Source organism: Salmo trutta, chromosome 36, assembly GCF_901001165.1.
Source record: "Salmo trutta chromosome 36, fSalTru1.1, whole genome shotgun sequence".
NCBI classification, from domain to species: Eukaryota; Metazoa; Chordata; class Actinopteri; order Salmoniformes; family Salmonidae; genus Salmo; species Salmo trutta.
In genome coordinates, this window is record NC_042992.1 from 20206408 (window position 1) to 20233452 (window position 27045).

General features: G+C 42.2%; 2 protein-coding genes across 7 annotated transcripts in view; both read left to right on the forward strand.

Annotated features, from left to right (window-relative positions):
• map7d1b (MAP7 domain containing 1b) overlaps positions 1-11482 on the forward strand; it is a 53315-nt gene extending 41833 nt beyond the window's left edge. For 4 of the 6 annotated variants that reach the window (XM_029734970.1, XM_029734974.1, XM_029734972.1 and 1 more), the window contains 11 exons: positions 1245-1373; positions 1798-1952; positions 2072-2214; positions 3175-3413; positions 4017-4320; positions 5188-5368; positions 8578-8682; positions 8901-8954; positions 9495-9564; positions 9770-10027; positions 10870-11482. In XM_029734970.1, coding sequence (XP_029590830.1) covers positions 1245-1373; positions 1798-1952; positions 2072-2214; positions 3175-3413; positions 4017-4320; positions 5188-5368; positions 8578-8682; positions 8901-8954; positions 9495-9564; positions 9770-10027; positions 10870-10880 — 1649 coding nt within the window. In that variant the 3' untranslated portion in view covers positions 10881-11482. The remainder of the gene's footprint in view (positions 1-1244; positions 1374-1797; positions 1953-2071; positions 2215-3174; positions 3414-4016; positions 4321-5187; positions 5369-8577; positions 8683-8900; positions 8955-9494; positions 9565-9769; positions 10028-10869) is intronic. The other 2 variants (XM_029734971.1, XM_029734973.1) reach the window with 2 other exon arrangements.
• Positions 11483-17331: 5849 nt separating this feature from the next.
• Positions 17332-27045, forward strand: part of thrap3b (thyroid hormone receptor associated protein 3b) — a 44361-nt gene continuing 34647 nt past the window's right edge. The window contains exon 1 of the mRNA XM_029734968.1: positions 17332-17437. The gene's annotated coding sequence lies outside the window, so the exon portion shown is untranslated. The remainder of the gene's footprint in view (positions 17438-27045) is intronic.

A 27045-nucleotide genomic window follows, 5' to 3' on the forward strand; every position in this document is an offset into this window, starting at 1 on the left:
CTCTCAAAGAGGCCTCTAACAAATCCACCAGTCTGGTTCTTTCACTACAACGGCAGTTCTGTGTTTGTTTGTCTTATATGCTGTGTTTGAAATGTTCTTCATTTCTGATATTGGTGTAGTTTTAGGGACAAATGATTTCAGGCTCTCACAACTTTCAAAACACATTTGCTCTGACATTACATTTGTTCCAGTTATGATTGTTCTTAAGAGTGTTTGTCAAAATTCTGCATCCCAAATGCCACCCTATTCCCCATGTAGTGCACAATTTTTGTCCAGAGTCCTATGGGCCCTGGTCAAAACAAATGCACTATATAGGAAATTGGGTGCCAACCAATGTCTGTGTAGCAGCCCATCACAATGCATCAAACACATCCTCCTGTTGTTGAACTTCATTTGGATCAGTCTTCATCTTATGACACTAATGTAACACTTAACATCATATGACAGACATATGATATTGACCTAATGACATCATAAGAGTGAGCCTTACTCGTAGCATCCTGGTAGTGTAGGCTATAATTAAGCAATAAGGCCCGTGGGGGTGTGGTATATACCACGGCTAAGGGCTGTTCTTAGACACGACGCAAAGCCCTGGTATATTGGCCATATATCACAAACCCCCGAGGTGCCTTATTGCTATTATAAACTGGTTACCAACGTAATTAGAGCAGTAAAAATAAATGTTTTGCCCTACCCGTGGTATACAGTCTGATATACCATGGCTGTCAGCCAATCAGCATTCAGGTCTCGAACCACCCAGTTTATAATGCTGAATTGATCAGAAACTTTAACCTGCCTTTGCATGGCCTACTAGATAGCCATGGCTTTTGGGTGGTGTGTTTTGTAATGGTAAGTAATCTAGAAAGAAGTAACATTTTCAAAATGAAGCAGTTGAGTCGGTTTGTTAATATGTGTGATTGGTAAAGTTGTATTAAGGACATGTAACTGTAGGTGAAACACCTCCAGATTTCTCCACATCATAATGTACAACTGAAGAGAAGTCTGTGACTGTCTCTGTGTGGTCAGAGTGAGGTTGGTGCAGTTAGAGAGAGTGTGGTCAGACAAGAGGCCTGTTTGTGTTGGGGGATGAAAAGCTGTGCTGCAGTGTCGTCAGTGAGTGACTGGGGAACGGTGGCTGAACCTGGTGGTGGTGCAGTGTCTGTTTCAGGGGAGTCTGCAGTGTGTGTGTGTGTGGGGGGGGGGGGGGCACCCAGGTATTAACAGCACCCTCTTGTGTCTCCCAGCTCGCAGTCTGCGTCTGAGCCCGTGGGAGAGCCGCATCGTGGAGAGGCTCATGACTCCCACCCTGTCCTTTTTGGCCCGCAGCCGCAGCGCTGTGACCCTGCTCAACCCCAGCGACTCCCGGGACCTCCGTGAGTCACCCCTCTCTAGGACCCTTTACTCTACTTTCATTATAGAACTTAACATTACAGGAAATGTACCTTCTCTCCTTTTGTTTGATGCTAACTTACAATTACAGGGTTGAAGCTTTGGTATTCTAGTGTTTTCCTTCTCTTTCAGAGAAAAACATTCAGCATGTATGATATGCACCATACTCCCACTAGTTACAGTATCATGATTTCATGCCTTATTTCAGCCATAGGAAGTAAACTCACCTCAGCCACAAATCCTGCAGAACCTAATATTGCCAGACAGCCACCCTGAATGGTTGTATCAGCCACCATTACGTTCTCAGTAGCTGGCCTAAGTGGCCTATCATTATCATGACTGTAATAGGAGTCTTGACCTGACCTAGTCCATCCAGCCTGTTTCTCTTCATCTCTGTGTTGTACTCAGACTCTCACCACTGCTCCCGTTCAGCCTCAGCCAGCCCCCTGGACGCCTGCTCCCACCACCACCCTCACCGGAACACCTCCGAGCGCTGGAGGGGAGGAGTGTCCGCCAGCACGCCTGACATCACACAGCGCCAACGCCGACGGAGCTCAACGCCGGTTAGCTTACATCCTCACACACTCACACTGATGTGTAGTTACATGTATTTTACCCTCTGGTCTCCCAACACCATGTCATTAGCACTAACTGGTCACCCCTTTCTCTCTGTTTCTCAAAGTTGGATAAGAAAAAGAAAGAGAAGAAAGACAAGGAGAGGGAGAACGAAAAAGAGAAGAATGCTCTTTCCAAAGAGATCGTGCTGAAGAAGAAGAAGACCTCAACAACGACCCCGACCACCACCAGATCCAGGCCGGCGTCAAGGTGTTGTTAGATACAGATCAGACCCAGATCAGAGCCTAGAATCTGTCTTAGACTTAACAGCACAACTACTCTAAACTGTCCTATACCACATGTCCCTATAGTAGAATACTCTGTCTTCTTTATACTGTCAGCCTTTCAAGTTAGAAATCCTATTTGTTTGTTAAAAAAGCTATTGATCTACAGTTTATATATACTGTCTAACTGTTTTATTTTCCTCTCTGCTACATTATCTTTCTCTATAATCATTGACCAAGACAAGACAGCCATCTTGTATTTGACCTTTATGTATTAGATCCTAATAGAGTGTTTGTGAAGAGAGATCCGCATTGGGTTAGCTTAGTGCTTAGCAGAGGGATCGAGGTTCAGCCCCGGGCCAGGCTAAATGGTCTGTCTCACTGACAGATGGTCCAGACTGTTTTAACTGGGCCCAAAGAGCCGCTGGACACCATTCAGCTGAGGGCTCTGTCTGCCAAGACCAGAAGCAGGAGGGAGGCAGCAGCACTCAGACAGAATGGGGCTTCCCTGAGTGATGCTGGTGCTGCTCAGTGCTGGGAAACCGAGAAGAACCATGGGTTGCGTCCCAAGTGGCACCCTATTCTCTATATAGTGCACTACTTTTGTCCAAAGCCCTTGTAGTGCCCTACATAGGGAATAGGGTGCTATTTGGGAATCAGAAATGGTCTCATCTCACGTCTGACTACAACAGGGCCATGGGACCATGGCAGCGTTATTGAGCGTTGAACGTTTACATAGATTCAGTCATTCTCAATAATACTTTTTCTGACCTAGTTCTAGACCACAGAGTTGATGAGTGATGTTGAAATATTAAATAAAATAACCTGCAACCTGTCTGAAAGGAAAACTACAGATATTATGATTTCTACTGCTGTTTTTATTTACACTCCCCTCTCTTTTCCATTCCTTTTTCCATCTTTGCCTCTCCTTTCTCCCTTCCTGCAGCAGTACCCCCAAACCGAAAAACAGACCTCCGTCGCCTGCGGCGCCCAAAAGCAGACCGTTGTCACCCTGCCCTCCAATGGCCCCCAAGAACCACTCCACAGACAAGAAGACCCCCTCGGGCACCAAAACCCGCCCCAAACGAGCCCAGACACCTGCCAGGGTACAGCCCCAGCCGGTCGCCGCTGTCGCCGTGGAAACAAACAGCGAGCCCCATCAGCCTGACACTCCTGAGACAAAGAGTAAGTGTGTTCACCATGGTTACTGTATCCAAGCGCCAGGGTGTCTTAAATGTTTTGGCCTACAGCCACACCAGTAGTGTTACTGGAGCGCACACGTTGAGTGCAGTGGAGGCTGCTGAGGGAAGGACTGCTCATAATAATGACTGGAACGGCGCAAATGGAATGGTATCAAACACCTGGAAACCATGTTTGATGTATTTGATACCATTCCACTTATTCTGTTCGTCATTACAACGAGCCCGTTCTCCACAATTAAGGTGCCACCAACCTCCTGTGGTTGAGTGTGGCCTTCAGCACAAGCCCATACTGTATATTCTGACATTCCATGACCTATTTGTTTCTCTGGAGTTCATGTATCTTTTATTATCCAGAGTTACTCTACCGTAAAGGCCATACATTATTACTGCGGTCCCACTGTCCAAGATCAGGTGGGTCTCATGTTTCTCTTCAGCTGATACTTCTCTGCCTGGAGAAAACACGCAGATTGTTTAGACTTTATGATGTTTGCTTCAGATGAGCCCTGAAGCATTTTCCAGGGTCATGGTCTATCATGTGGCTTCTGATCTGAAACAGAGGCCTCTCCTGTCCCTCTTGCTCTTACAGGCACCAGTAACGTTCCTGCCATTATGGTGTCTTCGGCGCCGGTGACACCCCCATCTCTGAGTGCACCAGTCACAGTGGTCACCTCCACTCCTGCCTCAACCCTTGAGCTGGCTACCCCAACTGCCCCAATTACCCTGGCTGCCTCAGCTTCCCCGGCTACATCATCTACTCCAGCTTCCAGGCCCTCAGCCGGCACCAACGACCCAGAGGAAGCAGCACGAGTGCTGGCTGAGAAACGCAGACAGGCCAGAGAGCAACGGGAGAGAGAGGAGCAGGAGCGCCTTGAGCAGGAGCAGAGGTTAAGGTCAGTCTAAAACTGTCTGGAGTTGATTAAACATGTCATTGTGTTAATATTATAGCACTGTTTAATGATTAAGTATTATAGACTGGAGTGTATTTATGTCTGTCTACAGACGTGAAGGGTTTACTGAATGTAAAGTTTTTTATTTTTTATTTCACCTTTATTTAACCAGGTAAGCTAGTTCTGTGACCTGGCCAAGATAAAGCAAAGCAGTGCGACACAAACAATAATACAGAGTTACACATAGAATAAACAAGCGTACAGTCAATAACACAATAGAAAAAAAGAAAGTCTATATACAGTGTGTGCAAATGGCGTGAGGAGGGAAGGCAATAAGTAGGCCATAGTAGCGAAGTAATTACGGTTTAGCAAATTAACACGAGTGATTGATGAGTAGATGATGATGTGCAAGTAGAAATACTTGTGTGCAAAAGAGCAGAAAAGTTAATAAAAACAAATGGGGATGAGGTAGGTAGATTGGGTGGGCTGTTTACAGACGGGCTATTTACAGCTGCAGCGATCGGGTAGCTGCTCAGATAGCTGATGTTTAAAGTTAGTGAGGGAAATAAGTCTCCAGCTTCAGCGATTTTTGCAATTCGTTCCAGTCATTGGCAGCAGAGAACTGGAAGGAAAGGCGGCCAAAGGAGGTGTTGGCTTTGGGGATGACCAGTGAGATATACCTGCTGGAGCGCGTGCTACGGGTGGGTGTTGTTATCGTGACCAGTGAGCTGAGATTGGGTCTGTGGGTCTGGCGACAAATATAAGTGTGTAGCATTGGCATGAACCATTGTGTCTGTTGAAATGAGAATACTGTCCAGTATGAGCGTATCTTAGCATGTGCAGACCTAACGGAGCGTGCTCCCCATGCAGGATTGCTCGTGAGGAGGGCATGGTTCGGGAGGCGGAGGAGAGGAGGCGCAGGGAGGAGGAGGCGCACCTCATGGCAGAGGACCAGCGTCTGAGAGACGAGGCGCAGCGTCTGGAGGAGGAGGAGGAGGCGCGGGAGAGAGCCAGGGCTGAACAGGAGCAGAATGAACGCCTGCAGAAACAGGTGAGAGCAGCATTATGGGTAACGGAGTCTTGATATAGAAGATATGACACAGGTAGCCTTCAAAGTTGGTTTCTGCATAGTCCACATCTTATCAGGCCAGCCAGCTGATAACCACAAGTAAAAGGATTCTCAACATATTAAAATACAATTTCCAACTTTGAAACCTATCCTCTGATGCCCTATCATCTAAGCACGTCTAGGTATGGGAGGGAATGTGTGTTACTGTGAGGTGTACCATCAGCATGTAACAGCCTCCATGCCCAGTCTAGGCAGATGCCAGCTGTTGACCTTCATAATAGTGTTGGCCCAGCATTTAGTGGAGCTTAGAGGGCTGTTGTGACTGTGAGATAGTGACAGCTCTGTCCTCCCTCTGTCTGCACACTGCAGTGAGCTGACAGGGGATAGGGAGCGACAGTGTACCCACTACCCATGCATGTAGCATTCACACGCCCTTGAGTCCCTTCTCCCCCTAGGGAAGCCCAGTTCAATTTGCCATTTGTCTAACACTGCCAGCCATCTTCCATGCAGTGTGTCAAGATAGTCAGGCATCAGAGAGTAGAGAAAGCTCTCTCATGAACCATGACTAAGCAAGTTTTATATTCCAGGCGACTTTGAACATTGAAATGCCATAGAAAACATACAGTTGAAGTCGAAAGTTTACATACACCTTGGCCAAGTACATTTAAACTCAGTTTTTCACAATTCCTGACATTTAATCCAAGTAAAAATTCCCTGTCTTAGGTCAGTTAGGATCACCACTTTATTTTAAGAATGTGAAATGTCAGAATAATAGTAGAGAAAATTATTTATTTCAGTTTTTATTTCTTTCATCACATTCCCAGTGGGTCAGAAGTTTACATACAGTCAATTAGTATTTGGTGGCATTGCCTTTAAATTGTTTAACTTGGGTCAAACATTTCAGGTAGCCTTCCACAAGCTTCCCACAATAAGGTGGGTGCATTTTGGCCCATTCCTCCTGACAGAGCTGGTGTAACTGAGTCAGGTTTGTAGGCCTCCTTGCTTGCACACGCTTTTTCAGTTCTGCCCAGAAATGTTCTATAGGATTGAGGTCAGGGCTTTGTGATGGCCACTCCAATACCTTGACTTTGTTGTCCTTAAGCCGTTTTGCCACAACCTTGGAAGTATGCTTGGGGTCATTGTCCATTTGGAAGACCCATTTGTGACCAAGCTTTAACTTCCTGACTGATGTCTTGAGATGTTTCAATATATCCACATAATTTTCCATCCTCATGATGCCATCTAGTTTGTGAAGTGCACCAGTCCCTCCTGCAGAAAATCACCCCCACAACATGATGCTGCCACCCCTGTTATTCACGGTTGGGATGGTGTTCTTCGGCTTGCAAGCCTCCCCCTTTTTCCTCCAAACATAACGATGGTCATTATGGCCAAACAGTTCTATTTTTGTTTCATCAGACCAGAGGATATTTCTCCAAAAAGTACAATCTTTGTCCCCATGTGCAGTTGCAAACCGTAGTCTGGATTTTTTTTTATGGCAGTTTTGGAGCAGTGGCTTCTTCCTTGCAGAGCGGCCTTTCAGGTTATGTCGATATAGGACTCGTCTTACTGTGGATATAGAGACTTTTGTACCCGTTTCCTCCAGCATCTTCACAAGGTCCTTTGCTGTTGTTCTGGGATTGATTTGCACTTTTCGTACCAAAGTACGTTCATTTCTAGGAGACAGAACGCCTCTCCTTCCTGAGCGGTATGACGGCTGCGTGGTGCCATGGTGTTTATACTTGAGTACTATTGTTTGTACAGATGAACGTGGTACCTTCAGGCATTTGGAAATTGCTCCCAAGGATGAACCAGACTTGTGAAGGTCTACAATTTTTCTCTGAGATCTTGGCTGATTTGTTTTGATTTTCCCATGATGTCAAGCAAAGAGGCACTGAGTTTGAAGGTAGGCCTTGAAATACATCCACAGGTAAACCTCCGATTGACTCAAAAGATGTCAATTAGCCTCCCAGAAGCTTCTAAAGCCATGACATCATTTTCTGGAATTTTCCAAGCTGTTTAAAGGCACAGTCAACTTACTGTATGTAAACTTCTGACCCACTGGAATTTTGATACAGTGAATTATAAGTGAAATAATTTGTCTGCAAACCATTGTTGGAAAAATTACTTGTGTCATGCACAAAGTAGATGTCCTAACCGACTTGCCAAAACTATAGTTTGTTAACAATACATTTGTGGAGTGGTTGAAAAACAAGTTAATGACCCCAACCTAAGGGCATGTAAACTTCCGACTTCAACTGTAGCCTAACCTAAGTTTTTTGCACTATTTGTGAAGCATAACATGTTATTGATGTTGTCATTTACTTCCTTGCTGCCTGCGGTATATCCGACCAAGCTTTAACTGGTAGCCTAGTGGTTAGAGCGTCGGACTTGTAACCCCGAGCTGACAATGTAAAAATATGTTGTTCTGCCCCTGAACAAGGCAGTTAACCCACTGTTCCTAGGCTGTCATTGTAAATAAGAATTTGTTCTTAACTGACTTGCCTAGTTAAATAAGAGGTCAAATAATAAAAATAAATACTTTTTTTTTTAAAATCCCCTTGGTTGGTCTAATTAATGACAGATGTGATTCTGACATATCATAGCTTGGTTTCATCCCTCCATTCACAAAATCTGTTTATTACTGATTACTCAGTAATAAAGGGGCGGCAGGTAGCCTAGTAGCTAGAGCGTTGGGCCAGTAAGCAGAAGGTTGCTAGATCAAATCCCCGAGCTGACAAGGTGAAAATCTGTCGTTCTGCTCCTGAACAAGGCAGTAAACCCACTGTTCCTAGGCTGTCATTGTAAATAAGAATTTGTTCTTAACTGACTTGCCTAGTTAAATAAATGTAAAAAAAATCTAACTACCCAGTGAGCCATGTAAGGGAATTATTATTTGAGACATCAAGCCCTGCCCTACAGTGCCTGCTGCAGTGTAGACTTATACTGCCACCTAGTGGTTAGGGAATTGATTTATTAATCTACTATTGTATTTATCATTTTGCCAATTGGGACAAATGACCTTGAAAGAATGTATCCTAATTCTGTTTTTCGTTAATCAAGATTGACATGGTTCCATTTCTTTGTCAAGTAATTTCCTTGTTATCATAATAACAGCACATATAGTAGGCCTATTCAATCATACTATTGATAATCTATTGATCATGTTGTTTTCCCCTGTCTGTCTGTGTCAGAGGGAAGAGGCTGATGCCAGAGCTCGTGAGGAGGCGGAGCGTCAGCGCTTGGAGAGAGAGAAGCACTTCCAGAAGGAGGAACAGGCACGCCTGGAGAGAAAGAAGGTAGAGAAGGATGGAGGGATGAGAGAGAGGGATGGAGGGGGAAGCAAAGTGGAGAAGTCAAACATGTCTGTAGTTTTTACAGTGTGTATCAAAATACCTATCATGTATCCTTACAAGGAAAATATCTCGGCCTATATAAAATCTGTTGAAATACAATACATTAGTTGTAAAAAAAATGAAATGATGACTTAATCTGCCTCTGCGGTTGAATTTCACAGCGCCTTGAGGAGATCATGAAGAGGACACGTAAGAGTAGTGATGCTGGAGAAAAGGTGAGTCGTGATGCTGGAGAAAAGGTGAGCCGTGATGCAGGAGGAAAAGGTGAGCCGTGATGCTGGAGAAAAAGGTGAGCCGTGATGCAGGAGGAAAAGGTGAGCCGTGATGCAGGAGAAAAAAGGTGAGTCGTGATGCTGGAGCAAAGGTGAGTCGTGATGCTGGAGAAAAGGTGAGTCGTGATGCTGGAAAAAAGGTGAGTCGTGATGCAGAAAAAAGGTGAGTCGTGATTCTGGAGAAAAGGTGAGTAGTGTAAGGCCTATGCTTCATATTAAAACCCTTATAATAATTATAAATTATATTTATATAGTGCTTTATAGACCTTAATACATTTACATTTTAGTCATTTAGCAGACGCTCTTAACCAGAGCCACTTACAGTAGTGAGTGTATACATTTTCTTATTTTTGTATAGACCTACCCCCCCGCTTTGTTTGATTGCATTTATAGAGTGCTCTTCCAGATGCTCAACACACCACCAATGTGTAGCACCCTTGGTTGATGCATGGCAACCATTTGTGCCATTTTATGTTCTTCTAGCCTACACTGCCGAAGGATTCCAATTCCCCAGCACAGGCCAATGGCAAGGACACTACGGACAGAAGTAAAGGTAAGTTGGCTGCGATGATCAATGTCACTTTGTTCTCCCTCCATCCTTGAAAACCCAGCCTGTTAAAGGCTATGTACAGTATTTGTTTAAGAGTAAATTATATCCATTACATTTGTAGTGTCACTCTGCAACATGTGAAAAAAAAGAAGCCAGTCAACAATGGAAAAAACGGTCCTTGACTAACTTGTAACTTTTTTTCCTGCAGCTCCTGAGAGCCAGCAGAGTGCAGCAGAGTCTGCCCCTGTGCTGAACGGTGTCCAGCCAGCCAAGCACCAGAACGGTCTCTCAGCCAATGGCGAGGCTGCTGACTTTGAGCAGATCATTCAGATGCCCAATCACAGCGGGAGCAGCAACGGTGGGCCGGGGCAACTGGGGAGTGACATAGTCAGTGACCCAATCCTGGAGCCCTTCCTCATGAAAACAGGTCCAATGAAGCCTCAGCATGCTGCAGGTAGCTATGCAGGTCAGGATTAATTCCTACATACATGCCTTATGATCAAAATGCTTATTTCAACACTACAAATAAAGTGTTTTATCACTGTAAGCAATCCATTGCTCTATAACCAAAATACCAGCATGTGTATAGCTCAGCACAGTTCTAGCTGTAATTAGCTAGAACATAAAGGCAACCTTAAAGGCAGACCTCGACCCCCCCCCCCCCCCGTTTCTAGCACTGACTCTACTACATTGAGGAAAAATGTACTTTATATGCCTGTGATATGTGCTTGTCCCACCTAGCTATCTTAAGATGAATGTACTAAGTCGCTCTGGATAAGTGTCTGCTAAATGACTACAATGTAGGTCTAATTATGCTGTAATTAGCTAGAACTTAAAGGCAGCCTGAAAGGCAGGTAAAATTATGCTGTAATTAACTAGAACTTAAAAGGCAGCCTGAAAGGCAGGCTAATTACAGCATAATTAGACTAGAACTATTACTACAATATGCAGAGAGCGGGCTCCAAACATCTACCACTATCCCCAAGCCTGGGTCTCAGCCTCAGGGAGCTTGGGCAACATGCCCTATGTGGGATAGGGTCCCAGTCCTGTTTGGGAAGGCCCCTTGGGTTGGCAAGTGAGTCCCCATTCATCATGCCAAGAACCCACAGCCGGTCTAGAAGACAGCCTAAACTAAGCAAAGCAAACAAAGACAGCAATAGGAATGGGACCAATTACATCTTATATTATGTCCTCAAGGATTCATACACAGTAGGCCATTATGTACTGTAGAATATAGCTCATATTCCCAATTGAAGCACAAATGAATGATTCGCTCTCTCTCTCTCTCTCTCTCTCGTCGCCCTCCAGAAGTCCTCTGAGACACCAGGCCTTACGCCACCGGTCGATCCAATCCATTTGTGCCACATGACAACAGCTTAGAAATAAAAAGTGTGCCAAACAAAAAAACAACTATGGACTGCTTTTAAATCACTAAAAACATATATCTAATGCCGCAGAGGTCGAGAAGGAGGAAGAAAACTCTGCGAAGAAATACTTGTTGAAAAATGAACAACAAAAAAAGCAAAAAATGATGTCTGTCTTCTTCACGATGTGTTATAGTGCAACATGTGTTGAGTTTTATTGAAAATGTCACATGCAGAGGTTATGGTGCACCTTAAAATGACTGACTGTGTAATATTAGGAATTTTAGAGAATTATAAGACCTGGAAATATACAATGTTTGACTATGGTTGTAATTATTATTATTATTATTATTATTATTATTATCATCATCATCGTTGTTATTCTATTGCTATTGTTATCTTAAATTGAACAAAGTGTGTGTTGATTCTTTTTGTCTTGAATAATTGAGTTATTGAACTAGGGGAGGGAGCAGAGCAGTGTGTAAATGTATATGAGCCTGGCTGCCTAGGCCTCCTGCCATGGGGGAGCTGTGGGATAAAGCTTCATGAAATGAAGAGTGCCTGTCTTTCTTTCTGTCTGTCTGTGCGTGTGTGTGCCTGTGTGTGTCACTCTCGTCTATTGTTTAAGTATGGTATGATACAGACTAAGTAGTACATTTCTGTTGGCTCAATGTCTGATAAGTGAAACATGAATGTATGGGACGTGAGTCTTACATTTGCCAGGAGTTTGATCAGCGGTTGTTAAACATAATCTGTTACGGTTGGTTTCTTCAGTGTTTTTCCATGTCACATTTGAATCACATGAATACAGAGAGGAGAATCAGGACACAGTACAGTATCTGTCTGCTGTTCCATGTCGCTGCTGGTTCTATAAGGTTCTATCAGGACACAGTACAGTATCTGTCTGCTGTTCCATGTCGCTGCTGATTCTATCAGGTTCTATCAGGACACGGTACCCTATCTGTCTGCTGTTCCATGTCGCTGCTGGTTCTATCAGGTCACGGTACAGTATCTGTCTGCTGTTCCATGTCGCTGCTGGTTCTATCAGGACACGGTACAGTATCTGTCTGCTGTTCCATGTCGCTGCTGGTTCTATAAGGTTCTATCAGGACACGGTACAGTATCTGTCTGCTGTTCCATGTCGCTGCTGGTTCTATAAGGTTCTATCAGGACACGGTACAGTATCTGTCTGCTGTTCCATGTCGCTGCTGGTTCTATCAGGACACGGTACAGTATCTGTCTGCTGTTCCATGTCGCTGCTGGTTCTATAAGGTTCTATCAGGACACGGTACAGTATCTGTCTGCTGTTCCATGTCGCTGCTGGTTCTATAAGGTTCTATCAGGACACGGTACAGTATCTGTCTGCTGTTCCATGTCGCTGCTGGTTCTATAAGGTTCTATCAGGACACGGTACAGTATCTGTCTGCTGTTCCATGTCGCTGCTGGTTCTATAAGGTTCTATCAGGACACGGTACAGTATCTGTCTGCTGTTCCATGTCGCTGCTGGTTCTATAAGGACACGGTACAGTATCTGTCTGCTGTTCAATGTCGCTGCTGGTTCTATCTGTCTGCTGTTCCATGTCGCTGCTGGTTCTATAAGGTTCTATCAGGACACAGTACAGTATCTGTCTGCTGTTCCATGTCACTGCTGGTTCTATAAGGTTCTATCAGGACACGGTACAGTATCTGTCTGCTGTTCCATGTCGCTGCTGGTTCTATAAGGTTCTATCAGGACACGGTACAGTATCTGTCTGCTGTTCCATGTCGCTGCTGGTTCTATAAGGTTCTATCAGGACACACTACAGTATCTGTCTGCTGTTCCATGTCGCTGCTGGTTCTATAAGGTTCTATCAGGACACGGTACAGTATCTGTCTGCTGTTCCATGTCGCTGCTGGTTCTATAAGGTTCTATCAGGACACGGTACAGTATCTGTCTGCTGTTTCTTGTCGCTGCTGGTTCTATAAGGTTCTATCAGGACACGGTACAGTATCTGTCTGCTGTTCCATGTCGCTGCTGGTTCTATAAGGTTCTATCAGGACACGGTACAGTATCTGTCTGCTGTTTCTTGTCGCTGCTGGTTCTATAAGGTTCTATCAGGACACGGTACAGTATCTGTCTGCTGTTCCATGTCGCTGCTGGTTCTATCAGGTTCTATCAGGACACGGTACAGTATCTGTCTGCTGTTCCATGTCGCTGCTGGTTCTATCAGGTTCTATCAGGACACGGTACAGTATCTGTCTGCTGTTTCTTGTCGCTGCTGGTTCTATAAGGTTCTATCAGGACACGGTACAGTATCTGTCTGCTGTTCCATGTCGCTGCTGGTTCTATCAGGTTCTATCAGGACACGGTACAGTATCTGTCTGCTGTTCCATGTCGCTGCTGGTTCTATAAGGTTCTATCAGGACACGGTACAGTATCTGTCTGCTGTTCCATGTCGCTGCTGATTTTATCAGGTTCTATCAGGACACGGTACAGTATCTGTCTGCTGTTCCATGTCGCTGCTGGTTCTATAAGGTTCTATCAGGACACAGTACAGTATCTGTCTGCTGTGCCATGTCGCTGCTGGTTCTATAAGGTTCTATCTTAAAAAGATGATTCCGAGATAATTTTCTTTCAAATTCCGAACCCTCGTTGGTTTGATTTGTGTCAGCAATTTTTATCTAGTATTCTTTTGAACTTAATAACATGAATTTTGGTATTTAGAGTACTGTATAGGTAGAGAACATTGAACAGAACAAGGCTACATCAATAACTACGTTTTGACAAAAATGCAGATAGAACCTCAGTCCCAAACTCTCCAAATGTTAAAGTGGTGAATGAGAGGAGGGAGATGGAGGGATGTTAAGAGACTCTCTGTCCCTTGATCTGGCAGAGAGACAGAGAGACAGAGAGACAGAGCGAGAGATGGATTTTGTCAGATCAAGGGACCAAGAGTGAAAAATGGAGGGATGGAAGGAGAGAGAGATGGATAGATCTGTTAAGTGCAGCATTACAGCTGCTCTCTCTGATCACAACACACTTCACTAGAAATCACTGGGGTAGGATTGCCAGCCTGTTTACCCAGAGTAGCAGCTGGTGATGCAAATCATTGTGTCAGGTTCAAACCTCCATTACAGACAATAATTACTTATTATTTTCTCAAGAGAGAAACACACCAGTGCTTCAGTGGACAATGGTAATTGTGAGTAGGTTTGTTGATTATAAGTCATTATCTTCATCCCATATGGAACCCTATTCCCTTTATAGTGCACTACTTTTGAAGGAGTGCACTATATAGGGAATGGGCTGCCATTTGAGGCAGAGGCATAAGCTCATTATGCCAGAAGGTGGCAGCACTTGTTTACAAACATGATGCGGACCAAAAGGATCATTCAACAACTGTTCAAATTTCTCCTGCTGGTCTTTTATAATGGCATCCGTATTTATCTTTATCACAGATCCTCCAGTGAGTAGAAGATCATTAGGATCGGATTAAATCATCAAAAGGTCCGAAGGATAGTGAAAGGTCTTGTTGTGGATAGAAAATGTCACGTGTTTCCCAAATGCCTTGTGCACAATACAATGATTTTACAGCATCCAAAAACAAAACAACGCAACTGAGATTTTTGCTGTTATTATTCCCTCAAAAAGACCAAAACATGACTCATCTCTCATCATCATCCAGGCACCACCAGCGTTTCCAGAACAGGTCTGATCCACGTGATGGATCATCTTCAGCTGATGAAATCACTGAAGAAAGGAACTTCGCTCTCTCTTATCTATCTATTTATAGGAGAGTGTTGACAGTCCAATGACATATGGGCTTCAGTCATGGTCTATGCCAAGAGGGTCTGCGTCTTTTGACCATGGCCCATAAGGCTCTGGTCAAAAGTAGTGCACTATGTAGGGAACAGGATGCTATTTGGGACACAGACAAGGACTTAATTGGGAATGTGACATCACCGGACATGGTCCCAGGTGGGACAGGATCCATTATTATGGATTGAGCCGCCTCTGCCTCCATTTGAAACGCTGAAGGTTCACAAAGTGGCAACTGAAGAGAATTGATTTGATTCATGACATTACAGATAGTCTATTGTGGTGTTGATTGGTTGCCAGGGTTGGGGAGTAACTGAATACATGTATTAAAAAAAACACTTGATTATTACTTCTTGGATCACTTAAATTCAGAAAGCGCAATTTCAAATTTGTTCACCAGAGCGACTCTGACCACAAGTCAGAGACCACTGTGACACCAACTGCGTATGATGGATCCGTTTTGTCTTCCTCTAATGACTCTAAAGGGAAAGTGATCCAAAAGTAACAAAGTAATCAGATTACGTTACTGAGTTAAGGTAATCCAAAAGTTACACTACCGATTACAATTTGACAGGTAGTAACTAACAGATTACATTTTGAAAGTAACCTACCCAACAACCCTGTTGGTTGCTGTTATAGATGTCTAATCCTCATTCTAACATATTATACAGTGAATCTTTCAGGGTTTTGGTTGCTATGGCTAAAACTATTGATCTTTGGTGGGCATTCGTTGTGTTCAAGTTGTGTTGTAATACATCAGGTTTTTACTGTGGGTAAAATTTTAACTTAAAAAAGGTCAATAAACTGTGATAGCAAATTTGACTTGATTCATTGGACATTAGACGGTCGATATAAAAGGACAAAAAGATTGCTGCACTAAGAGTCAGACACCTGCTATCTGTGCAGGACAGGCTGTATTTGTTTAGCTGTTGCTCTGGGTTGCAACCCCATGATGATTGACCCTTGTAATGAAAGCAGACACTACAACAGGTGTGTGTTCGTATGTGCCTGTGTGTCCACTATCCCTTTGCAATCAAACATAATATGCCTTGTGGTCACTCTCTTTTCAGCATCCCTGGGCAGCCCACTAACTTTTAATAGAACCCTTTATTGCAACAAATTCCCTAGGCTATGGTCATGGTGCTTAATTTATGCCCTGGCTAACACATTGAATATCCAGCTAAATAAACTGGGCCTACTGAAACAGCAGCCATAACGGCTTTCTGGCACTGAGATGTAAAATGTACTTTCTGTGAGGAATTACATTTTTTTTTTTTACATTTTAGCCATTTAGCAGACACTCTTTTCCAGAGCGACTTACAGTAGTGAATGCATACATTTCATAATTTTTTTTTTTTTTTTGTACTGGCCCCCCATGGGAATCGAACCCACAACCCTGGCGTGGCAAACACCATGCTCTACCAACTGAGCCACATAGTACTCACTATGCCCTCTGTATTGGTGTACTCTCTGTTGGAGAGAAAAGCTTTTTCTATGTCTTTAGGAACACTTGTAGTTCTCAGTGCAGTACCTCAGGACTACAATAAATTGATGTGACTTATTTGACAATAAAAAAGACAAAGGCACTCCAGCTGAAGACAGCAATACATGCTGTATATTAAAAGGTTTATTCCCATTGTTTCCCTTGTACAATGCATTGAGGTAGACGAAGAGCCTTCCCTTCGCTTATTTTCTATGTTCTCCTTGGGTGTTCTCACTGGAAACAGGTGATGTCACCAGGGTCCCAGCTGCTCATGTCACGTGTTCTGGGAAAAAGCTAAGTTATGTCTATAGTGTAGGCGTCATAGAATTAGGAATGCTAGTAATTTAGCACATTTGTAATTTAATAGGATCTCTATGGTATTGTAGCTAGGTCAAGAGCTGCCTACTGCTCTATATGATAATACACAGAAGCATTTCCCTTTGGTTACTGGAGAGCTAGCTAGGGTGGACTATTTGCATAACCGTCTGTACATTGTGATGTGGTATCACACCTTTGACAATGGATAGTTTGAATCTTCTACAATTATGCAAAGGTATCGACCATGCATGCTACAGTATCACTAGTGACTGATGTGTTGGTCGGTTTTCAAGATGCCAGAAAGACTGACAGGTATTTGAAACCTGTATGTCAGGGCCCTTTCCTCTCTGGTCCCATGTTGGCCACAGTGGTATGGACGGCGTGTTGCATTTTAAAATGTCCGTCATCTGGAAAGGACGAGGCAGGTCTTCTGCTTAACTTTACCTTGGGCCTTTCCAATACACTACTTTACCAAAACACTACAGGACACATTTTCCACAACACTGTGTTTTCCTTTCCTACAGACTAAACAAAACTGAGTCTACTGAAATGAACTAGCATCTAGGGAGGCCATCCTTTAGACATGAATAACATTGAACTTTTGACCCTTGCCTCTGTCTCGGGCCTCATAAGATCTACCATTTAATAGTTTTTAAAGTCAACTCCACCTGCTGAACACATGGTTTCCTTGAGGCTGAAGACATATCATATACAAACACATAATCCCACCTAACTACAGACAATGCTGCACTACATAAAACTAACAACGTGTGCAGTATACAGATTGTTTACCGTTGAACTTTTTATCAAGCAAATGCCAGATAAGAACCAGGGTTTGTATTCCTCCCCCGTGGTTCATTGGGCTTCCTGCTCTTATTTTTACTTTCTCTTTTTCACGCTGCCAGACTCGAGGTGAGTTCTCTTTTTATGTTAGGATTTCTTACTTTTACATGCTTACCTAGCCCTTGTTTTTAGACAGATATTGTGTGATGGTAGGTATGCAGGTCTGAAACAAATTATTTAAACGTTTTTGAAATAATTTGAGAGTAGATCAGCCATTATAATGAGTTAAATGGACATACAATGACCCACTGGGCACAGACGTCAATTCAACGTCTATTCCACATTTGTTCAAGGTCATTTCATTGAAATGACGTGGAAACAACGTTGATTCAACCAGTGTGTGCCCAGTGGGGAGGCATTCTGTAATGCCCTTCGTACTTGCGTGTCAAGTGTCGACTATATAAAAGAAAGATACAACATTGATGTAAACCTTACTGTACTCCAAATATTATCTTAAGATCTGTATTAGATTTGGTAATAGCTGTGTAACATGCCGTGTGTCAACAGTTAACAGCCTATGGTGAGGTACTGGAAAGTATTTCCTTATTCAATTGTTTTTTTCTCCAAACATTCTTAAATCCCTGGTAGGTTGATTCAGCTTGTACACACTATGTAGTGCTTAAATATATTCCTTTCTAGCTGGTTAGGATTTATACAACATACGGTCAGGTCCAAAATTATTGGCACCCTTGAGAAAGATGAGCAAAAAAAGACTGTATAAAGTAATACAATGCAATTTTTTGGTGAAAATTATATTTTATACTAATACAATTGCTTTGTTTAACAAATAAAAACATTTAAAAAAAAAATATAATAATAATAATTTTAAAAAAGAGTCAAAATAATTGGCACTCCTGTTTTCAATACTCCTGCACTTTTTTCAAAAATGTTTTATGAGATTGCAGAACACATTGGGAGGGATCTTAGACAATTTCTATATACAGAATCCAAAACACACATTTATTGGGGTTCAAGTCTGGAGACTGAGAAGACCTTTGCAAAATGTTGATGTTGTGGTCAATTAACCATTTCTTTGTGGATTTTGATGTGTGCTCGGGGTTATTGCCTTGGTAGAAGATCCACTTGCGGCCAAGTTTCAGCCTCCTAGCAGAGGCAACCAGTTTTTTGGCTAAAATGTCCTGGTACCTGGTAGAGTTTGATGCCGTTGACCTTAACAAGGGCCCCAGGACCAGTGGAAGTAAAATAGCCCCATAACATCAAAGATCCACCAGCATATTTTACAGTAGGTATGATGTACTTTTCTGCATATTTCTTTCAAGGCCAAACCCACCACTGGGTGTGCGTGGCCAAAGAACTGTATTTTCATGTCATCCAACAAATGCCTGGAGTTTGTTAAACTGCATTGGTACTTGGATTGGAACCGGTGCTATGATCAGATGACATGAAAAGAGAGCTCTTTGGCCACGCACACCAGTGGTGGGTTTGGCGTTGAAAGAAAGATGCAAGGGGAGGGTGCCGGAGTATTGAAAACAGGGGTGCCAATAATTTTAATACTTAGAATAATATAATTGTTTTGAATATAATACCCGACTGTATATCTATATAATCAATCATTACCCTATGTAAAAAAAATAAACCTCTTGTAAACAGAGTTAAGTGACCAACACAGAGGAGAGGCAATTATGTCGACCAACAAAATAATAGCAGGAAGGGTTTGAAGCTGTTGAGGCTTTTTATTAAGCTGTTGAGGGGTTTGAAGCTGTTGACATGGTGCACAGTTAACCCCAGTTAAAGCTAAGGGGGACAGGAAGAGATGGAGAGACCTTGTGGAGGCCTTACACGCCACTCGGTGCAATGAGGCTCAAGTAAAGGGGACATAGCATCCCATAGCATACTCAGCAGAATTACCCTCAAACTTGACAGTGTGTTTCTGCACAACTAGAGCCACATAGGTTGAGTCCCAAATGGCACCCTATTCCCTACACAGTCCTATGGGCCCTGGTAAAAAGTAGTGCATTATATAGGGAATAGAGTGCCATTTGGTACGCATCCTACTGTGGACAGCTCTCAGCCAGAAGCAGGAAATAGGTCACAGCACAAAATCGTTTGCGTCACCGCTGTAGCAGCAGCCATCTTATTCCCACAGAATATGTACCTCCAGTCTCCTGTGAAAGTGAAGGGCAGTGATCAAGGCTTTAAATAGAAACAGGTACTGACAAAAGACGTTGTCTTCCACTTCAGTGTTTGGTTGAGTTTATGGTGGCCAGCCAGTCACTCACTACAACACACTCCAGATTTAAACTGCCATTCCTACAATGGGAATGCAGTAAACGGGGAATCACACACACAGATAAAACCACAAAACACATTTGATAAAAACTCAAATAAATTGCAGCATGACCTTGTGTTTGTTCTGTTGGTTTAGAGTCCTGTCGTGGACAGACTACCTATCTCACCAAATTATGCAACATTGGTTGTTTGTTTTCCTTCTTTTTGAGTTGACTTACTTCATTGTCCTATGTGCCTAGTGTTGACATGTGCTATTGGTTTAGCCTTTTTGTGGGATGAAGACATCAAGTAGTATACTAATCCTGTAACCTGGAAAGCCTATGACTAGATGACTCAAGTACTGGCATAAAAACTTTACCCATTTAGTTTATGCTTGCAGTTATGTGGTGTGCAACAATTTCATGAACATAAAGGAGCACATTTCCTGAAGGATTGTGCATTTAAAGCACAGCACCAAGATTTTTTCACATAGGCCAAGGCTTTAGTTGACTGGTTGTAGGTCTAGAGTCATAAAAACGCTCAGAATATCAAGACGTTAGACGTATGAAACTTCAGAAGCTAGTAAATGAGTTGTCAAAAAGGGATGTTATGGCAGACATGTCCTAAGGTTTACAACAATCCTTGCCATATCTTCGTCTTATAGGTTAGTGTTACCTTTACAGGGTCAAAACCTTTGAGGCAACACTTTTCATTGTCACTCACCTTTTGCCTGTTTAGTCCCTTCCCTCATGGAACGTAAAGCCAAAGTGAGACCATAAACAGTCTATAATAGTGATTGACAGGTCTAGGAGGCATGTGGCATTACACAATGTGTCGACAGGACATTGGGCATGGGCTAAATTTAATCTTGGCACCACCAGGTCTAGGGACACCTGCATTCCAAAAGCACCTGGAAGGAAGGGAGAGTGAGGGGGAAAAAAAGTGTTTGTCACTGTCTCTGCAGCCTCTAAGGTCAAAGGGGGGTGAATTTGCCACAGATGTGAGACGTGCTTGTAAAAATGATAAAGGATGCATCTTGGAGCTGGTAGTGGTTAGTTATGATGATATGTTATACAGTAGAGTAGACTATATTATATATGCAGTAGGAGAGAGATAGTTTGAGAAACTATCTGGATAGGCAGTTAATCTGTCCTTGAGATGGTTTTAGAGAACAGCCGGGTTTGTCTCCTTTCTACAACCATTATGATGATACCCTGTATGTATGTGGTGCACAGTTAGCCTATTTAAAGAATATCAAGTATGGGACACATGTCAACGCAGCACAGATGGAACACAGTGAATAGAAAGGGAGTCACTGTCGCTGCACGGAGTTGAAGCCGAGCGCATTTTTCCTACTCAAGTCTCTCAGGGCATGACATATCTCACTATTTAGTTTCCAGAGTAATGACGTGTGTAAATTTATGCTTTAGATCAAACACACCTGATCTCATCAGGTTCTCTTTCAGGAGCCTGCAGCCAGGCACTGTTCAAACCCCAACTGCATGGTAGCAGTGATATAGTCAACACGACGTGACTTCTCAGCAGGGAGCAAAGATGCTGGTTTATGAGACCATCAAAACAAAGGCATCATCTGCCAACAAGCTGCATGCTACCACCTTTCTGCCCAGTAAAATGGAAGGTAATGGAAATACAGAACTGCTGCTGGGGTCTACACATGGCACAGAACAAAAAGGGGACTACAGAGGCGCATTACTACACAAATCAGCTCTTTTTTTACAAGAACACAAAAATACAATTGCATTATTAAAGTTCATGCAGTAATTCTTGCTGGATTAATATGATTCTTATTCATTTGGATTTTAATGGGGATTTCCTCCCCTGAGTGCAAAAAGAGTGCCTTTATCTGCCTTCTTCTGAATGGAAAAGTGCTGTTTTCTTCCATAACACATCTGGTGTTTTACTGAATTGGCTGGCTAGGCCTTGGCTTGGCTTTGGATAAAGATTGGCAGTGTATTCCATTGAATACAAAGATTTTTGTTTTAAACACTTCAGGGGGGAATAACATGTCCAACAGTGAAATGACTCCAGATTCCCACAATGCGCTCTCTCTGTGAATGGACAATGATTATACAAATCTGGGTCATACTTTATTTGGATAGTCCCATATAGAGGATGTAAAGCTGGTCATACAATCAACATCTGTTGATGAGAAAAGACTTGCTAAGGGTAGGTTTAGAATAAGGGTTAGGGTGAGGGTTAAGGTTAGGCTAAGGGTTAAGTTTAGGGTAGGGCTAGGGTAGAGGATAGTTAGTTGAAATGTTGTTGACGGTTATTGAACATCTACTAGGGACTATCCAAATAAAGTGTAACCAAAATCTGTTACACATTTACTACTGGCTAATACAATCCTCTACAGACTAATCACACACACAGCCATGTAAACCCATTCATGGGATACAGTATTCTATGGTCATTTCTATGTAAAAAGGACCCATGAGCACCAACATGGGAAGTTTATAGGTGCATGTCAAATGATGTCAAATGAAAGCTAAGAGTCTATATTTTGGGGAAATGAAGGCATAGATACGCTTACAAAAATGTTTTACATCGTAACAATTAAGAATAAGCAAAGGCTTTGATTTCTTGTCATGCAGACACAAAATAGGTCTTAAAAGCATTACTACAAAAAGTCTTAAAATGTATTTGAAATATATTAAAACACAATTATATTGAAGTTAAGGCCCCTGCCAACTAATATCAACATTTATATTTAGTTTTGCAGAAATGATTTGCCTTCTGTAAGTTTAAGAAATATTGTCTAGGCTCTTGTCATTCTGTTACCAAAAACCCCATATCTTTAAGATATTTTCACATTTCTCTCCCTCATGAGGGAAAATTCTGAAAGTTCACAGAAGTAAAGGTAGACCTACTAATTAGTTAGTGTTTTTACTGCTAACAATTTGGTTTATGAATTACTAAGTATTTAAAACACGTCACTCTGTTATCAAATCGCTAAACAGAGTGACCTGAAAAATCTGTAACAGAATAGCTGCAATTGAATTGGTCACAATGGGAAATCATCATAGTAGTCACAAACTAGTTGCAGTAGAGCACAGTACAGAGCAGTAAAATACAGTAGAGCACAGTACAGAGCAGTAAAATACAGTACAGCACAGAGCAGTAAAATACAGTACAGCACAGTACAGAGCAGTAAAATACAGTACAGAGCAGTAAAATACAGTAGAGCACAGAGCAGTAAAATACAGTAGAGCACAGTACAGAGCAGTAAACTACAGTACAGTACAGTAGAGTATAGTGTAGTACAGTACCGTAGAGCACACGAGTAGAGTATAATGTAATATGCTCTACTTTACTGGACAGTTGTCTACTGTACTGAACTATACTTTACTGTACTGACATATGATTGGAACAGATTTGGTCAGGTCTAGACCAAACAAATGTGGTCTTGTTTGGGGGAGAAGCTTGTCAGAACAATAGCCAGTGTGTAGAATAAGACCCAAACATGCAATGGAGGATATGAAATGTTTCTACCTTTGTGTACATATTTCAGGATACATCACCATGAAGACAATTACATAAATAAATTATGCATTTACAGTATGTTTAGTACAGATCAAGGACCAATGATGTAATTATGTTATCGTCATCTGAGTGTTGATCCACTTCACTTACTGTAGCTCAATAACCATGAGATTCTTTCAAACTCAAGGTATCATATCATAGCTGACACCACAGGAGGCTGCTGAGGGGGGGACAGCTCATAATAATGGCCGGAACAGAGCAAATGGAATGGCATTAAACACATGGAAACCATGTGTCTGATGCATTTGATAGCATTCCGCTCCAGCCATTACCACGAGCCTGTCCTCCCCAATTAAAAATGGCACTGGGTGCTCTGCCTCAATTTTTTTATTTTTATGATTTTACTATTCAATTACAACATCAACATAGGCCCCCAACAGATGGCCTTCATCTCCTCCTCACACACAAATTGGGTTGAGGGGTACTATGACGCCCTAACTAAAATAGAGTGTTGCTTTGTGCAAGTTATTTACAGGTATGAACTAGACACAAATCAGATTAAGCTTCCTGTTGGCCTCATCGAGAGGCACCTACTGGGCACAGACGTCAGTTCAAAGTCAATTTTTTTTATTTACATTCGGTTGAGCTGTCAACTAGTGCGAATTCAACAAAACATTTCACCACCGTATCCGCCGATGTCGCACTTCCGCATCTTGCCGTGAAAGGTGACAGAGCTAGAGTGGTGTTTGTCAGACCATGAGACATCCCCCCCCAAAAATAAAAAAAATAAATCGATCTTCTCACGTCTTTAGCATCCAAACGGGTTGGCCTACAAACTATTATGACCCCTCTATGAAAAGGTGAGACTCTCACTAATATGTCTGTCTCCGGTTGGCTCTACAACCCCCACAAATGTCTTGGGACTCGTATGATGTCGGTACAGCCGATCTGCCAACTTCTGAGACTCTTGAACAGGTACATGTCGGTTGTTTTGCTCTAGGACGCCCACAGGCCTCAAGACTCTTCTGAAGGCACCCCAGTCCCATTTTTTATTTTTATTTTAATGAATGGAAGTATCTCTTAGTCTTATATCTCCCTCTCTAACTTTAAGCATCAGCTGTCAGAGCAGCTTACCAATCACTGTACCTGTACACAGCCAATCTGTAAATAGCACACCCAACTACCTCATCCCCATATTATTACTTACCCCCCTGCACTCCAGTATCTCTACTTGCACATCATCATTTGCACATCTATCACTCCAGTGTTAATTGCTAAATTGTAATTATTTCTCCTCTATTGCCTATTTATTGACTTACCTCCCTGCTCTTCTACATTTGCACACACTGTACATAGATTTTTCTATTGTGTTATTGACTGTACGTTTGTTTGTAACTCTGTTATTTTTGTCGCTTTGCTTTAACTTGGCCAGGTCACAGTTGTAAATGAGAACTTGTTCTCAACTGTTCTACCTGGTTAAATAAAAACAAATAAAAATATATGGAAACTGTTTAGTATCAAAAATAATGGGTTAAATGCATGTAAAAAAATATATATCTATCAGATACAGTACCAGTCAAAAGTGGACACCTACACATTCAAGGGTTTTTCTTTATTTTTACTATATTGTAGAATAGTGAAGACTATCAAAACTATGAAATAACACATACGGAATCATGTAATAACCACAAAGTGTTAAACAAATCAAAATATATTATATATAGTAGCCACCCTTTGCCTTAATGACAGCTTCGCACACTCTTTGTATTATCTCATCCAGCTTCATGAGGTAGTCACCTGGAATGCATTTTAACAGGTGTGCCTTTTTAAAAGTTAATTTGTGGAATTTCTTTCCTTCTTAATTTGTTTGAGCCAAATCAGTTGTGTTGTGAAAACGTAGGGGTGGTATACAGAAGCTAGCCCTATTTGGTAAAAGACCAAGTCCATATTATGGCAAGAACAGCTCAAATAAGCAAAGAGAAACTACAGTCCATCATTACTTTAAGACATGAAGGTCAGTCAATCCGGGAAATTTCAAGAACTTTTCAAGTTTCTTCAAGTGCAGTCGCAAAAACCATCCAGCGCTATGATGAAACTGGCTCTCATGAGGACCGCCACAGGAAAGAAAAACCCAGAGTTACCTCTTCTGCAGAGGATACGTTCATTAGAGTTACCAGCCCCAAATAAATGCTTCAGATTTCAATTGACACACACATCTCAACATCAACTGTTCAGAGGGGACTGTGTGAATCAGGCCTTCATGGTCAAATTGCTGCAAATAAAGCACTACTAAAGGACACCAATAATAAGAAGAGACTTGCTTGAGCCAAGAATCACAAGCAATGGACATTAGACTGGTGGAAATCTGTCCTTTGGTCTGATGAGTCCAACATTTTAGATTTTTGTTCACAACCACCGTGTCTTTGTGAGACGCAGAGTAGGTGAACGGATGATCTCCACATGTGTGGTTCCCACTGTGAAGCATGGAGGACGAGGTGTGATGATGTGGGGGTGCTTTGCTGGTGACACTGTCTGTGATTTAGAATTCTAGGCACACTTAACCAGCATGGCTGCCACAGCATTCTGCAGTGATACGCCATCCCATCTGGTTTGCTCTTAGTGGGACTATCATTTGTTTTTCAACAGGACAATGACCCAACACAACTCCAGGCTGTGTAAGGGCTATTTGACCAAGAAGGAGAGTGATCAAGTGCTGCATCAAATGACCTGGCCTCCACAATCACCCGACCTCATCCCAGATGAGATGGTTTGGGATGAGTTGGACCGCAGAATGAAGGAAAAGCAGCTCACAAGTGCTCAGCATTTGGGAACGCCTTCAAGACTGTTGGAAAAGTGTTTCAGATTAAGCTGTTTGAGAGAATGCCAAGAGTGTGCAAAGCTGTCATCAAGGCAAAGGGTTGCTACTTTGAAGAATATAAAATATATTTTGATTTGTTTAGCACTTTTTTGGTTACTACATGATTCCATATATGTTATTTCATAGTTTCCGAACTTTTGACTGGTACAGACACTTCAGAACAAACTTATTTTAGATGTTATGTCGCCATCTGTTCCATGTAGTGAATCTGTTATTCAATGTGTTTGTAAGGTCAAAAATGATTTATCTAATAAGTGTTTTATATACTTATGTTTATAGTTCAAAGAGTCTTGAAATTCGAAATCAAATAGCCAGAAGGTTGTGGGTTTATTAGGCCACTGTGGACAAGAATAGGGGTGTAAAGATCTCCTTTATAGTAAAAGCATTGCATGAATCTATCATTGTATTTGCAGGTCAGAGAAAAAAATTGCCTTTTATAAACATTTCATGCAATTCTACATCATTTTACATATTAGCAGAATATTTTTTTTAAACCACACTAATTACAGGGCAAGAATGGACAGAGGGATGTGTTCATCTTATCATATTTCTCCAATGCCAAATCAGTCCATCTTGATTATTGTCCAGTCGTGTGGTCGAGTCCCGCAAGAAAATACCTAGTTAAGCTGCAGATGGCCCAGAACAGAGCGGCAGGTCTTGCTCTTCATTGTAATCAGAGGGCTAATATAAATACTACGCATGCCAGTCGCTCTTGGCTAAGAGTTGAGGGACAAAATGCATCACTTCTTTTTATAAGAAACATTCATGTGTTAAAAATCCCACATTGTTTGCATATTCAATTTACACAGCTCTGGCACACACATACACTTCCCCACCAGACATGCCATCAGGGGTCTTTTCACAGTCCCCAAATCCAGAACAAATTCACAAAAGCGTACAGTATTATATAGAGCCGTTCCATCTCATATTGCTCAAATGAACAGGAAACCTGGTTTAAAAAAACCCAGATAAAGCAACACCTCACGGAACAACATCTTTCCCCTATTTGACCTAGATAGTTTGTGTGTATGTATTGATATGTAGGCTATGTATGCCTTTTTTAAAT